The sequence below is a fragment of the Gracilinanus agilis genome, chromosome 2 (genome assembly GCF_016433145.1).
Source record: "Gracilinanus agilis isolate LMUSP501 chromosome 2, AgileGrace, whole genome shotgun sequence".
Taxonomy (NCBI): domain Eukaryota; kingdom Metazoa; phylum Chordata; class Mammalia; order Didelphimorphia; family Didelphidae; genus Gracilinanus; species Gracilinanus agilis.
The window spans coordinates 568,463,520-568,479,856 of NC_058131.1; the positions used below are offsets into that span (position 1 = coordinate 568,463,520).

Consider the following 16,337-nt stretch of genomic DNA (forward strand, 5'->3'; position numbering starts at 1 on the left):
AATAAATGCAACATTACTATAAGTATTTTAATATAAATCATACCATATATAATTAATAAAACAAATAATTACTATAATTATTTTTAAATATGTATTAATATAATTAATAATAGCTCACTTTTAGATAGTATTATAAATTTTACAAAGCACTGGGCATAATTATCTTTTATTTAATTTTCATAAATCTTGTGATGGTAGGTACCGTTTTTATCCCCATACTACAGTTAAGGAAACTGAGGCTGAGGGAGATTAAGCGACTTACCCAGGGTCACTTGGCTAGTAAATATCTAAAGCAAAACAAATTCTAAACAGGCCTTCCTAAAATCAAACCAAGCCTTCAATCTCCCATGCCATGTTGCCTCTGGTACAAAGGACACATCTGAAACCTCCTGTGTTGCCCCCTGTCACATCCTCCTTTTTACCCCACCTCCAAGAAAAATAACAAATCGTCAGTTGCCATCACCACCTAAACACCATGGAAGGTGAAGACAGTGATTTATAACTCCAGTAACAGCAAGCGACAATAATGGCTGGAAACCAAATCCATGACAGGAAACACAATTCTTAGCAAAAGTGAATTTAAGGTTTCCGATGAGGGAAAAATCCATCCCTCCTCCCTTCTCCAGATGGTATTTATGAGGGTCAGAGCAGCAGTGGAAGCTAACAGTGGGCCGCTTATGGAGTTTGTCACAAAAAGAAAGATGACTGGGAGGGAAGCCGCTGTGAAGGCCTAGAACACATAATTGAAATTTAAAGGTCTCCCTCTTTGAGCCCACGGATGCAATAACTTACGTTCCTTACCTCGTTTTCTGTCCTGGGTGGGACATTTTCTAATAAATCTATTCCGTTGACCACAACACTCTTCTTTTCTTTGATTGGGGCCTTGAACACCACTTTGGGAGATTTCTTATAGCCTTCTTTTAAAGACATCAGCACTGGATCTAGGGAAGGCAAGAGGCTGTCATTGGGGTTCAGGGCAGGAATGATAGGATTATTGAGTTGTTGTGACTATTCAATTATGTTTTCTTGGATCATAACTCCTCCTTGTCCCTTACCTCCCCCCCCCCAACCTTTTTTTTTTAAACCCTTACTTTCTGTCTTAAAATCAATACTGTGTATTGGTTCTAAAGCAGAAGAGCAGCAAAGGCTAGAAAATGGAGGTTAAGTGACTTGCCCAGGGTCACACAGCTAGGAAGTGTCTGAGGCCACATTTGAACCCAGGACCCTCCTAACTCCAGGCCTGGTCCTCTATGAACTATTTAACATGTGCCATTTTGCTTCTTAGAGACCAGAAAGACAGGGGAGAAGCAACACAGTCAGCGGAGCTGATTAGCACATTTGCCCCTGTATCCTTTTTGTATACATATTTATTTCATCGGTAGTTTGCAAACACCTGAAGTATGAGGTTGTGTTTCTGTCTTTTGAGAAGGGGAAAGAGAAGGAGATAAGCATTTATCTAGTGTCTACTATATGCCAGTCACCAGGTTCAGCTTTCACAAATATCTCATCTGATTTTCATGACAGTTTTGCAAAATAGATCCCCATTTCATAGTTGGGGAAAAAGGTAAAGTGACTTGCTTAAGGGCGCACAGCTATGAATTATCTGAGGTCAATTTGAACTCCGGTCTTCCTGGCTCCAGGCCCAGTTCTCTATCCATTGTGTCATGAGCTGCCAAAAGATGGTCTTTTTGAGATTTAAGATTGGATTAACTTGCTCTCCTATGCCCATTTCACAGGATTTTTATAAGCATGAAAGTGCATAACAAAATTAAAAGTGTCATGAAAATAGAAAGTAGTATTGCTATGGCTAAAGAAATCCCAACTCCCTCCTTCCATAAATAAAACTAAATCCTAAAAGCTGCATGATAGTTAAGACAGCATCTGTTTGGGAGAGCTTGATTTCAAAGAAAACTGACAGTCAGGATCTAAAAAAGGATCTTAAAAAGTTAGAATGTTGGGCTAAATCTAATAAGGTAAAATTTAATAAAGGTAAATGTAAAGTTTTACATTTGGGTCCAAAATATCAACTTCTTAAATACAAAAGTGAAGTTGCATGTCTAGACAAAAGTTTGCCTTATAAAGATATGAGGGTCATAGAGACCCTCATTATGCTCATTATGAGTCAATATGTCTTATGTGTCAGGCAAGAAAGCCAATGTAGTCTTGGACTACATTAAAAAAGATATAGTTTTTAAAAACAGGGAGATGGTGTAGCAAGGCGGCTCAGTGGGTCTACCCAGGCATGGAGATCATGGGTTCAAATCTGGCCTCAGACACTTCCTAGCTGTATAATGCTGGGCAAATCATTTAACCCCAATTGCCTAGCCCTCACTGCTCTTCTGCCTTGGAACCAATACTTAGAATAAATTCTTTTTTCTTTTTAACCTTTTTCTTCTGTCTTAGAATCTAACCCATATCTTCTGTCTAAGAATCAATACTAGGACAATCAATACTAGGACTAGTACAGTGAGGAAGCAGCTAGGTGGCTCAGTAGATTGAGAGGCAGGTCTGGAGATGGGATGTCCTGGGTTCAAATTTAGGTTCAGACACTTCCTAACCGTGTGAGCCTAGACAAGTCACTTAACCTCCATTGCCTAGCCCTCATTGCTCTTATGCCTTGGAACCAATACACAGTATTGATTCAAAGACAGAAGATAAGGGTCCTTTTTTAAAAAGGGACTAAGCAATGGAGGTTAAGTGACTTGCCCAGGATCACACAGCTAGGAAGTATCTGAGGCCAGATTTGAACTTGGGACCTCCCACCTCCAAATTTACCTCTTTATCTGCTGAGCCACCTATCTGTCCTATTGAGTCTCGATTCTAAGACAGAAGGTAATTGTTTAATAAAAAGAAGGGGAAAAAAGGAGATAACAATACCGATGTCCTTTGCTGTACTGGCCAGATGAATTCAAAGTATTTTGTCTGGTTCTGTGTCACAGTAATTTTAAGAGGTACACTGATAAGATGGAGAGCATCCAGAGGAAGGCTACTGGAGTGGCTGATGGAGTCTATCCTTGAGTCTATGCTACGCAAAGATCAGCTGCAGGAACTGAAGATGGTCAACTTGGAGAAAAGACTTAACAAGGTCATGATCAGTGTCTGAAGGACAGCTCATGAAGGTGAAAGCTTTTTATACCAAAGAGGGAGCAAGTTTGTTCTGTATGGCTCTGGAAAGAAGAACTAGAAGCAATGGGTAGTAGTTGTCCAAAGATAAATCTAAGCTGGATGTAAGGAGAAATTTCTTAATAATTTGAGCTATCCCAAAGAATATACTACATTGGGAGGTGGTAAATTGGCTCTCATTGAGGTATTTTTTTTTAATCCTTATTTTCTGTCTTAGAATTGATACTGTGTATTGGTTCCAAAGCAGAAGAGTGGTAAAGATTAGGCAATGGGAGTTAAATGACTTGCCCAGGGTCACACAACTAGGAATTGTCTGAGGCTAGATTTGAACCCAGGACCTCTTATCTCTAGGCCTGGCTCTCAATGCACTGAGCCACCTAGCTGCCCCTCACTGGAGGTCTTCAAGTAGAACCTTGATGGCCAGTTCTTGGGTATGTTGCAGTAATTATCCTTTATTGGATCTGGGGTGGCCCATTTGGTTGATAAAGATTTCTTCCAACTCTTACAGTTTAGGGATTCATTTTGTGAATTTGTTCTTTCTGGTCTCACCTAAATCAACCAAGAGGCCCCCTGAAGGTGTGGATGTGATCCTAGCTCCTCCACCTCCAATCTGGGGTTCCTTCCATTACACCAGCAAGCTGCCTCCTGCTATCACCACTTCCCTTTCCTCCTTTCCCAGAGATCTCAATGCTTAAAAAGTAGCTCTTCTCCACAAACATATCAGGCCTATCTGCAACTATCTCTTTATAGCAGGAGAACTATAAGGAAGAGATGCTGGAGAGTCATGGTTCTGATAACTGACCTAAAATGATGGAAGGAGAAAGCTTTCTCTCCTCTAACTGGTTAAGTTTAGTTCTATCTGAAACTGGGACAAGCTAGCTGACTTCCAGAGATCTCTTCTAGCTGCAGGATTCTAAGATTCTGGCCATCCACGTTTTTGTTATTCAGGGCATTCCAGAAGTCTTAGTGCAGTGTTAAGCTACAAAAAAATAAAAAGAGTCTATTAACTAGACTTCCTCTCTCCAGCCTATTTTCTCTGTGCCACCCATCACAGTACAGCTTGAGGACCTTTCCTTATCATTATGTTACTGTTCTACTCAAAAACCTCCATCGTCTCCTATATAAAATACAAACTCATGGCATGGCATCCAAAGCCCTCCATCATCTGGCACCAATCTACTTTTCCAACCTTTTCACATACCACTTCTCCTTATATGCTCTTTTTAAAAAAACCCTTACCTTCCATCTTAGAATCAATACCATGTATTGGTTCCAAGACAGAAGAGCAGTAAGGGCTAGGCAATAGGGGTTAAGTGACTTGCCCAGGGTCACCCAGCTAGGAAGGGTCTGGGGCCAAATTTGAACCCAGGTCCTTCCATCTGCGGGCCTGGCTCTTAATCCACTGATTCATCTAGTTGCCCCTACCTTATATATTCTTTCCAATCATTCCCCACCTCTTTCTCAATCTACCCTTTCCCATCTCCCTGCCTTTTCTCACACTGAACCCTATGCCTGAAATAGATCCTCTGTCCCTCATTTCAAACTGTTGAAATTCTTCCATTTCAGATTCAAGTCCTATGTCTTCCATAAGATTTCCACTGGCTACTCCCCTCTCCCTTCATCCCCAGTGAGCTCTCCTTCCTCCAATTTCTCATAGCACTTTGCCTGGTCTTCTCCTTTATATTAATCATGTGCTGCCTCGTTTAATAGTTATCTATGTATATACCTCTTAGGCTGAGAGTTCTTTGAAAAGAATATTTTGGGGCTGAACAAGTTGTAATGGAATACTATTGCAACATTCGAAACAATGAACAGGAAGAGTTCAGGAAAACCTGGAAAGACTTAGATGAACTAATGCAAAGTGAAGTGAGCAGAACCAGAAAAACACTGTATACAATTGTATAAAGCAACAGAAACATTGTATGCTGATCAACTGTGAAAGACTAAACCATGATCAGTCAAGCAAATTTCCAAGATAAGCCAAGAGACTCATGATGAAAAATGCTCTCCACAGCCAAAGAAGAAACTGTTGGAATGCAGATTAAAGGATGCCATCTTCCACTTTATTTTCCTTCATGAGTTTTTTAATGCCTGTGTGATAAGGGTTTTCCATCACGATATAAGCAATATGGAAATATGGATTGCATGAAAGCACTGGTATAACCTATATTCGACTATTTAACCCCACTCAGGGTGGGCAGAATAAGGGAGAGAGGGAAAAATCTAAATCCTAAAATGTCAAAAAAAACAATTGTCAAAATTGTTTCTACTTGTAACTTAAAAAAAAAAAAAAAAGAATTTACTAGGGGATGCTAGGTGGCTCAGTGGATTGAGAGCCAGGTGTAGAGATAAGAGGTTCTGGGTTCAAATCTGACCTCAGATATTTCCTAGCTGTGTGACCTTGAGCAAGTCACTTAACCACCCTTGCCTAGCCCTTACCATTCTTCTGTTTTGGAACCAGTATTAATTCTGGTAAGTAAGGGTTTAAAAATAATAATAATTTTTAAAATGAAAAGAATACATTGCATATACTACATTTAGACGATATACAGCAATATATAACACAATATACGATATATACCAATGCCTATTCCATATACAATGCAATAAGTCATATATTGCCTGTCTTTGTACTTCCAGAACCTAGCAACTTTGTATGTAATAGGTACTTAATGACTATTTGTTGAATTAAATTTCATCAGAAATGTAGTATTTTCCACATTGCTTAAGTCCAGAAATGGTTGCATTATACTTTTTTTTTTAACCCTTAACTTCTGTGTATTGGCTCCAAGGCAGAAGAGTGGTAAGGGTGGGCAATGGGGATCAAGTGACTTGCCCAGGGTCACACAGCTGGGAAGTGTCTGAGGCTAGATTTGACCCTAAGACCTCCCATCTCTAGGCCTGACTCTCAATCCACTGAGCTACCCAGCTGCCCCCTGAATTATACTTTTGAGTCCTGGTTTTGTTGATGACCACTGAGAAAGCGGCATAGATAGCCAGATAGCATGGCCTCTAGTTGAAGTGGAGTGTCATAGGCTAATTTTGCACATCTGGAATGGAGGTTGCCTGTTGGAGCTTATGTTCTGCCCAGGGTGGGGAGAATGAGGAGGGTGCATTAATTTTACAGACAAGAAGAGGGGGAAGAGCACAAATACCTGTGAAGCATCAGAGAAGGCTCTGTGGAAAAGGGGACACTTGAATTGAGCCTTAAGGAAGATCAGGTTTTTAAGAGGCCCAGAAGGAGCAGAAAGGCCTTCCGTGTATAGGCGATGGTGGCCTTAGCAAATGCGGAGAGATGTGGAGTATGAAGTGTCAAGTTTGAGGAACAGCCAGTGATACAGTTTGGCTGGCATGCAGTGTATGAGAAAGGGAATAATATGGAAAAAAGGGTGGAAGATGAGGTTGGAGCCACACTGTTGAGGGTCTATAATGCAAGGTTAAAGAGTTTATTTTTTATCCTAGAGACAATGTGGAACAGGGGGTAGGTTGGATTTAAGAGTCCAGAAAAACTTAGTCTGAATCTTGCCTCAGACACTTACTTGGACTATTAACTGATCTTGGACAATTATTAACCACTATGTGTCCGAGTTTTCTCATCTGTGAAATGGGTTTGTTAGATTTGATGACCTCTTCCCTTTTGGTTCTAAATATCCAGTCCTATAAATTAGCAAGCCACCGAAGTTTCTTTGAGCAGAAGAGCAACATATAAAAATCTGAGCCTCAGATTTGGCAAGTTCAAAGGTATAGCTGAAACTTTGTCCCAGTGTGCCAATTTATAAGGCACCGAGAGCACTTGCAGTTCTTCCTCCCCTTGGCAGTCATACTCCAGGTGAGCTTCTTCCCAATGCGCCCTGGTCCCATGCTTATGTCACTTGCCCTGCTTGCAAAAATGGCTAGTTATGGCTCTGGTGTGATACAGGCGCTAGAACACTGGGAATGCGAATTGGGAAACTTGAATTCCATGCTGCTCTTTGGGCCTCAGTTTCCTCCCCTGTAAAATGCAGTGGGAGGGAGGATTATGTGGACTAGATCTGGACTTCTTAGTTAAGGATCTGAAGATAACACTGAAGTATTTCTGGTGGCCTGTAAACTTGGATGGGGAAAAAAATTCATCTTTTATCCTCATTAACTTTTTTTTTTAACCTTTACTTTCCATCTTAGAATCAACACTATGTATTGGTTCCAAGGCAGAAGAATGGTAAGTTCTAGGCACTGGGGGTAGAGTGACTTAGCTAGGAAGTATCTGAGGCCAGATTTGAACACAAGACCTTCAGTCTCTTGGCCTGGCTCTTTATTCACTTGAGCCATCTCTCTGCCCCCCCCCCTTCATTAATTTCTACCAGATTTAGCATAAAATAATTTTCTTCAATTAATTAAGAACATTATTCTGAGACAGAGGTTCAAGAGATTGCTGAGGAGGTCCATAACATATCAAAAGGTTCAGAATCCTTGGGTCAGATGATCTTCTAAAATCCTCCTCAATACTAATATTTTATTAGATTTTTCTCTATTTTTTAATTCTCCCCAGGGGGAAAAGCATTAGTTGTGAACTTTGAAAAACAAAATTTTAATTTGCATTATAAATTGCATTATATCAAATCTGGAGATGCTACAACAAGTAGCTGCTGGGGGCAGCTGGGTAGCTCAGTGGATTGAGAGTCAGGCCTAGAGACGGGAGGTCCTAGGTTCAAACCCGGCCTCAGACACTTCCCAGCTGTGTGACCCTGGGCAAGTCTCTTGACCCCCATTGCCTACCCTTACCACTCTTCCACCTAGGAGCCAATACATAGAAGTTGAGGGTTTAAAAACAAATAAATTGCATTATATTGTATTCTTGCAATATATATTGCTTTCTATGTTGAAATTACACTGGGCAAAGTTATGGGCAGCAACAGAGTGGCTGGGAGAGGTAGGGGGATTTTAGGGGCAAGGCACCCCTGAAATCATACCATATGGGTGCCAGCCTATACCCACTTTATCATGGGTAGAATTGATTCTAAACTTGAAGAGCATGAGTTTGCCTGGAGATGGGAGAACTCACAGCTATGACCTAGTTGCCTTGGTCTTGGAAAAGAGGACTGAGGGATGAAAGCTCTGATGGCCCCATTTCTGAGGTTTGGGGAGGAGCCATAATCTGCAGCAGAGAGCTGGCCAGAGAAGAAACCACCTAAAAACCCAGCCTTTTAGAGTCTTACCTCGGTTGATGCCTCCTAGCCATTCATCAGGGGTCAGAGCTGGCTCCGTTCCTGGGGTCATGGGATAAATGTCTTCCTGGTAAGATTCTGACTACAGATGAGAGAGAACAGATAGGCCAGCAAATTGGGGTGGGACACACACACACATAAGGTTGCATAGAGGAATGCCACAGCCAATTCCAGCCAATCTGGAATCCTTCCTGTCAACCACTCTTCAGAGAGGACTCAGTTCACATCTTTTCTCCACTATGGAGCCTCCTCTGATCAGCCCAGCCCATAGTGTTCTCTTTCCCTTCCCTCTTTACCCTGAAGTACATCATGACTGTATTCCTCATTTTTTCCAGTCAATCAACAAACATTCACTAAGCATTTACTCTGTGCCCATCACTATGCTAGGTCCTGGGGATACAAAGACCAAAAAAAGAAATCATTCCCATCTTCAAGGCACTTATGGTTTATCCGAGGAGAGAACGGAGATGCCTTCCACATGATATACCACCTTGGATTATGATTTCTAGTTCTGCATATGCAGAAATCTTGTCTCTTCAAGTAGACTATTAGCTCCCTGATGGTACAGACTGTATCCCTCCATCTTTATAACTCCACTTCACCTACTCTGGGACCCTAAACATAGCTAGAGCTGAATGGTGTTGGTGAAAAAGATGGTCCTCAAGAGGCCCACCAACTCTGCTGTCCTACAAACCTATAATGATCAGCACCAAGCCCTAACTATCACACTTGTTGAATGAATGAATTCTTGGCCAAAGAGATATCTTATTTTCTCAAATTTTCTCTTTTCCCTATTGTTTATGCCAGGGATGGTGAACCTTTAAGAGATGGAGTGCGAGGCCTTGCCCTGCCCCCCAGAGACTACATGCCGTGCCCCACCCACCATTACTCTACAGAGGGGAGGGAAAAAGCATTCTCATTGGGCTGCAGGGTGGATGGACGAGTGAAATGAGAAATGTCCTCAGCCACTGTAGAGAGTGGGAGAGGAGTGGCCTGAGCTCTCTCTGCTGCCTATGAGCTGCCCCACCTTATCCACTGTGTGCTCCCATTGGGCTGCTGGGCAGAGGGGTGGGGGATGTGAAAAAATGTCAGGCACAGTGGAGAAGGGGAGGGGAGTAGCTTTGCCCAAGTCCCTCTGCCTTTCTAATAACAAACTCTGGGGAGAGGGGGACAGCGGCTGTGTGCCCAAACAGAGTGTACTCTATATGCCATCTTTGGCACCTGTTAGGTTCACCATCATGGCTCATGCTTTTCAGTGCATTCTACTAGGTTCTGCTCACAATTCTTTTTTTTTTTTCAGCTATTCCCATTTAAAACGAATGTTTTATTTCTCTCCAATTATATGTAAAAAGAATTTAACATTTCTTTGCTTTTTTTTAATTTTGAGTTCCAAATTCTCCACCTCCCAAACTTCCCTGAGACAGTAAGCAATCTGACATAGATTTTTCACATGCAATCATCTTAATTCAAGAAATATTCCTTAATTGCCTGCTAGGTGTCAGTGACACAAAGATTCAGCCAATAGTCCCTGCCCTCAAGGAACTTACACTCCACAGTGGGGATATAATAAATATTTACACAAATATATGACAATAAAATTAAGGAGGGAGAAAGCACTAATAATGGAAGGGTTGATCTGGAGAAGACAAGGATTCTGGGAGATAGAGATAAGAAGAGAGTATCCAGGTGTAGTGTGGGGCTGCTGAGGCAACAGACAGAAGCCAAAGACAGAGTGTTGAGGGCAGAGAATAAATTAATACTGATTTGGCTAGAATTGTAGAATTTGTGAAGGGAAATAACAAAAAACAAAGCTACTTATTTTGTAGGTCAGAACCATCATATGGAATGACTTAAAAATTAGGCTAAGGATTAGTATTTTATCATATAGGCACTGGGAAGACACTGAAAGTTGTTTGTATTTTTTATTCTATTCTCTGGTTAGACTCTAAGTTTCTTAAGGGCAGGAAGGCTTGTACTTCTTCTGTATCCACTTCAGAGGTAGCAGATATGACCGAAATAAAAATTTGTCGATTCACCAATAAATTCCCACAATGCAGAAGACTGCTCAGTTTTGGAAAAGCCATTCCCTAAGCCCAGTTGTGCTCCTTTCCACTAACCTCATTTGAATCTAAGCTCTTTCAACTCAATTTTCCTTCTTTGGTATCAGCAATAGTATTTCACAAAGGGCTAGACACATAGTAGGTGCTTAAGAGGCGATTTGTTGACTGGCAGACAGCCTCTGTGCTTGAGGTATTAGAGGTGTCTAGGTGGCCTCTCTTCCCTGTGACAGAACCTGTACTCACCCTCCGAGGCACAATCATTGAGATGGGTTCAATCAGGCCCTTCAGGGTCACCAGCTTGTAGAACCGGAACACTTCACAAGCTGATACATCCAGCCCATGCTTGGGCATCACCCCTGTAGAAGGGGAGCACAGTCATTCATGTCCAATGGAATCCCAGATACCCACATCACCTTTCCCACCTCCTAAGGAGGAGGTAAGGAAGAAAGGGAAAGGTGGAAGTAAAGGCGGAGGGCTACTCTGAAGTTACTAAGAGGCTGACCCTCGGGCAGCAGGAAATATGGGAAGGAATGTTTCGGGGTTTATTAGGCTAGGCTATCACGCGATGAGGGTCCATTTCTAAGTCTTAAGTCACCAACAGTTCTGTTAAAATCTACTTCTCCCAGTTTGTCTGGTGACAGTCATAGAATTTTAGTGCTGAGAGGACTCCTGGAGGTAGATGAGGAAACCGAGGTGCAGAGGCTAATGAACTTACCCAGCAAATCACACAATGGCTTTCACCTTCTCAAAGCAAGCTTGTTACTAGACTGAAAACTTCTTAGAAGTCAGAACAATATCTTACTTAAATCTGTATGTTCTCTTATAGCCTGTACATAGAAAATGCTTAATGTCTTATGAATGAATAAATGAGCAAACTTTTATGAACGGAACACATGAATGGAACCAAAGATCTACAGACTTGAAGGGCTTTCTCCTGGGCTCTGTGATCAGAGAAGAAAAGTGGAAAAGTTAATGTTTTGGTGGTCCTTTTAACCCCTTTTTTTTTTTTTTAACCTTTACATTCTGTCTTAGAATCAACACTAAGTGTTGGGTCCAAGGCAGAAGGGTGGTAAAGGGCTGGCAATTGGGGTCAAGTGACTTCCTAGGGGGGTCACATAGCTTGGAAATGTGTGAGGCTAGATTTGAACCCGAACATCCTATCTCCAGGTCTGGCTCTCTATCCACTGAGGAACCCAGCAGCCTGTGGTCTGTTTAATTTTAAAACCAGTCCAGAATATTTTGCATGATAATACATGTATATAACCCAGATTGAATTGCTTACCAGCTCTGGGAGGAGGGAGAGAAAGGATGGAGGGAGACAACTTGGGTCATATAATTTCAGAAAATTCCATGTGGAAATTTGTAATTACATGTAATTGGTAAAAAAATTAAAATTAAAAATAAAAAAATTTGTAATTACATATAATTGGTAAAAAAAATAAAAACAAAAAAATTACTCTGATGCCTCAATGTTTTTATGGATTTAGAAAGACCTGAGTTCAAATCCAGCCTCAGATATGTACTAGCTACATGATCTTGGACAAGTCATTTGACCCAATCAGCCTCAGTTTTCTCAACTGCAAGATGGGAATCATAATTCCTCGAAGGACTGTTTTAAGGATCAAATGACATAATATTTATAAAATGCTTAGCACAGTGACTACTGGCATATGGTAGGGTCTGTATAAATCCTAGCTAGTTATTGTTGTTGTATGTGTAAAAGACTGAGGAAGGTGAGGAAGAAAGAAGAGAAATACTTCTATAAGGATAGGAGAGAGAAAAAAAAGAGAAATAGAGGCAAAAGTGAAAAAAAAAGTGGCCCCTGGATACTATTCATGTGATTAGGACTACCCAAGAAAAATTTTTGAGTTTTTATTCTCTAGAAAAATTCATGGAATGAAAGGAAAACTACCTCCCAGGGAAGAGTTCGTTGGTCCTGAAATATGTTCTTGATACAAAAGATCAATAGTAGGAAACCAAGGAAACAATAAACCAAAGCAGGACAACAAGCCTAAGCCTCAGGTGAGTTAGCTTAATGTGGCAATGCCATTCTCACAGTGAGATGGAGTGAGAAGAGCACAGGATCAGAGGCTCTGAATTCTAATCTCACCTCTGTGATTTCTGACTAGTATGACTTTGGGCAAGTCAGTTCCCCTCTGAACTTCTGTTTCCTCTCCTATAAAATTAGGGAGAATTAAAGGGTCCCTTCCAGTTCTAAATCATATAATTCAAAATGCTACTTGGCATGGATTATTTCAATTAATTTGCTTAAATAAGAACTTTGGAACAATGTTCCAACTTATTCCTCTTCCTGGCAACCTTTCCTCTACTTCTTTGGCCCTCTTCTTCTTACCACCCACCAAAAAAACACAGAAAATAGAATAATCCCTAGTTTGCTCTATGGTTAGTGACCTCCAGGACTCTCTGAAGGCTAAGCATTACATAAATCAATTTCTGTTGAAGAGCTCCAAGGTTTTGATAATCCTATGTTCATATGACAGCGGGAATTTTGAGGATTTATATTATTTGTCTATATTTTGCCTGTGTTTACCTATAAAAAAGGTAATGGGGAAATCTAGGTGATACAGAGAAAAGAGCATCAGGCCTGAAGTCAAGAAGATTCATCTTTAAAAGTTCAAATCTGGCCTCAGACACATACTAGTTGTATGATCCTGGGCAAGCCACTTAACACTGTTTGCCTCAGTTTCCTCATCTGTAAAATGAACCAGAGAAGGAAAGAGCAAACTACTCCTGTATCTTTACCAAGAAAACTCCAAATAGGGTCATGAAAGGTCAGATATAACTAAAACAAATGAACAACAATGAGAAAAGTCGGGATGAGAGGCAGGAAGCCTATGTTCCCATCCTGGCCCTGCCTTTAGCTAGTGGTATGATTTTAGAACAGTTGTTTTGCTTGTCTGACCCTCAGTCTCCTCATCAATAAAATAAGGAGTTTACCTGAACCTTTAGTTGTCATTTTTTTAAACCATTGTTTTTTGTCTCAGTAACAGCTCTAAGAAGGGCAGGAGCTAGGCAAATGGAGTCCTCCCAGTTCCTCCCAACTCCACAAATCTTCAAATTCTAATATTTTGTGTTTGCGAATGCCTACCAGAAACACCTTGGCACAGTGGACAGATGGCCAGCCCTGGAGCTGGGAAGGACTAGGTTTCAGTCCCATCTCTCATAAATGCCTGAACAAGACCCTGAACCTTTCAAGTGTTCTGGGCAGCTCTGTAACATGGCAGCCTATAGAGAAGAAGGTGCCCATCTCTATTGGTAGAGGGAGTTTCCTCACTTGGAAGTTCCCTGTCCCAATGAAACCATACACCCAGTTCCTATCTTTCTGAATGTACAGAGTATTGCCTAATAAGGTGACCCTGGACTGGGTCCTTCTTTGGCTTTGTGAGGTCTGGAGAACGAGCTGGAATCCATCCTAGAAGCCCTTACCCAGGCCTTTCTGTGGGGCTGGAGAGCGAAACTCCATGAGGTAACTCAGATATGGCTTCTCTGACCCAATCTCGTAGTATCTGATGTTCCCGTCCCCCTGTAAGGCAAAAACAAGAATTGAGAAGTGGAGAGGGAGAGGAAGAAGGAGAACAGGTTCCAAGCTCACATTACTTGAGTGAGAAGATTTGAAATTCCCATCATTCCCCAAAACACGAAAAATGGGTGTGGTGGGGAGTGAGGGTTGGATTTAGGCCATTGTAGACCACTGGCTGCAGGGAATTTCTAGGACAAAGTTCGTTTGGGGGAATCAGATGATGTCTCCCACTTTTCTGTTAGATCCAGATTTAGGTGAATATATTTAAGTGATTTCCGAGGCACTGGGAAGCTTCCTTGAGCCTTAGCAAAATATCACACCCCCAAGTCTCTGAATCAATTCTTAGGACTATCCTTTCAGCTTAAGGCTTTGTTATCTAATGAAAATATAACCTCTTCCATGCCATACCCAAGCAGCATGAGTGGAGGAGAGAGAGCTAAACTTGGAATCAGAACACCTGGGTTCAAATCATTTTTATTTTTTTAATCCTTACTTTCTGTCTTAGAATCAATACAAAATATCGGTTCCAAGGCAGAAGAATAAGGGCTAGACAACTGGGGTTAAGTGACTGGCCTAGGGTCACATAGCTAGGAAGTGTCTGCGGCCATATTTGAACCCAGGACCTCTTGTCTGTAGGCCTGGCTCTTTATCCACTGAGCCACTCAACTGCCCTGCTTAAAATCTTAATTCTTCGATTTGCTACCTATATGGCAATGGATGAAGTCATTGGATCCACTTTCTGGGCCCCAGTTTATCTGTAAATGAAAGGGTTAAAATAAATGGCCTCTAAGCTCTCTTCAAATTCTAACTTTATGACCCTATGGAAAGAGTAATCCTCAGATTCATTAGTTATTTCTACCTTAGTGTGAATGAATTTTAAATCCTTTTCTGAGGACAAGGCTTGGCTGAGGAATGGGGGAAAGAACATGATGGGGATGGGGTGAGGGTTCTAGGAACACACTGAAAGGCAAAAGGATGAACTGAGGTGGGGGGAGGGAGAGGAAGGGGAAGACTCTAAAAGCAGACACTTTTTCCCAGAGTTGGACCTGCCTTTTGAGGCAAGAGGGCATATTCTTTGGGAATGGGGTGGGTGAGGGATTCTCTTCATTGGCTTTTTGTAAGGGAGGAAGAGGTGATGAGAATACCTTTAGTTCCTAGACTCTCTAACCCCATGTTGGCAAATCTATGGCACACATGCTGGAGGGAGCTACTCCCTTCCCCCTCTCCACTGCACCTGAGAACATTTCTCACTTCACCTGCCCTTCTACCCAGCAGCTCAATAGGAGTGCTTCTTCCCTCCCCTACCTGGGGTAAGGGGGCGACTCACATGAGGAGTGAGGGTGCCGTTTGGGCATTCAGCCTCTAAAAGGTTCACCATCACTGCTCTAACCCACAGCTTAATTTCCAGAGAATAGGAAAAGCCAGCCCAGATGAAGGCATCTCCAAATTGCCAATAATCTGATGACCTCTTTAGGATAGAGTGTGTGAAGAAACAGTGGGACTCAGGACATCTTGATTATCCTCTCCTCCAAGGTGGTCCAACCCCTGTCTCTGATTCTCTAGCTGCAGTTGTTACTGAGCCCTGAGAACCTGGAGATCACCCAGGGGAAGCTAAAATGAGTGTGCCCTTCTCCCCAGGCTCAGGGGTTTGAACAGGTCTGTATACTCACTTGGTAATTAGCTGTGTATTCCTTGTAATTGTTCTATAATTATTTTTGCTTGAATCATGCATTATTTGCCTTTTTTATGAGTCATTTCTCCAATTACATTGGAAGGTCTCTGGGGGCAGAGACCAATGCACTGAAAGCACTTAAATGAAGTCATGACCTTCTAACAGAGTCAGAGCACCTGAGTTCAAATCCTAAATTCTTCTCCTTTTTCTCTCAAAAAAAAAAAAAAAAAAAAAAAGGAAACTATTCCCATTTGGTTTGCTAAAGATGAAGCCCAGGTGTACTAACTAATGTCTCCTATTGTCCAAGTACCTAGACCAGGAAGTTATGTCTTGCTCTGTTTCCTAGCTCTAATGATCCAAAGTTTCCCTTAATCCTTTACAAATTAGAATGAAGAGCAAGGGCTCCAAACTTCCTGTCTCACAGTCCTACTATGTAAATGCAACTGGAAATAAATTCATGTCTATGTTTAGCACCTATTTTCTTCCAGGATCTGTTCTGACTTCTAAGAAGTGGTATGCTGGTAAATGCTTAACAACTGGATCTTTGGGGGAAAAAAATGTACACCCAACATACTCAAAGTTTAATCTGCATTATTATTATTTTCTTTATCTCTCTCTTAAGTCTAGTCTATCAGCAAAAGAATCAGGCCCTGATTTTTTTTTATTTGATTGATTTTTAGAGTTTGCCAATTTCCAAAGTATAAATGCTCACCCTGAAAATTTAACAATCAGTTTTT

General features: G+C 41.4%; 1 protein-coding gene across 1 annotated transcript in view; it reads right to left on the reverse strand.

Moving 5' to 3' along the window:
• Positions 1 to 603: 603 nt before the first annotated feature.
• Positions 604 to 16,337, reverse strand: part of CORO2B (coronin 2B) — a 229,172-nt gene continuing 213,438 nt past the window's right edge. Inside the window, exons 8-11 of the mRNA XM_044665324.1 lie at positions 13,835 to 13,931; positions 10,631 to 10,743; positions 8,319 to 8,409; positions 604 to 941 (exon numbers count right to left, since the gene is read on the reverse strand). Coding sequence (XP_044521259.1) covers positions 751 to 941; positions 8,319 to 8,409; positions 10,631 to 10,743; positions 13,835 to 13,931 — 492 coding nt within the window. The 3' untranslated portion in view covers positions 604 to 750. The remainder of the gene's footprint in view (positions 942 to 8,318; positions 8,410 to 10,630; positions 10,744 to 13,834; positions 13,932 to 16,337) is intronic.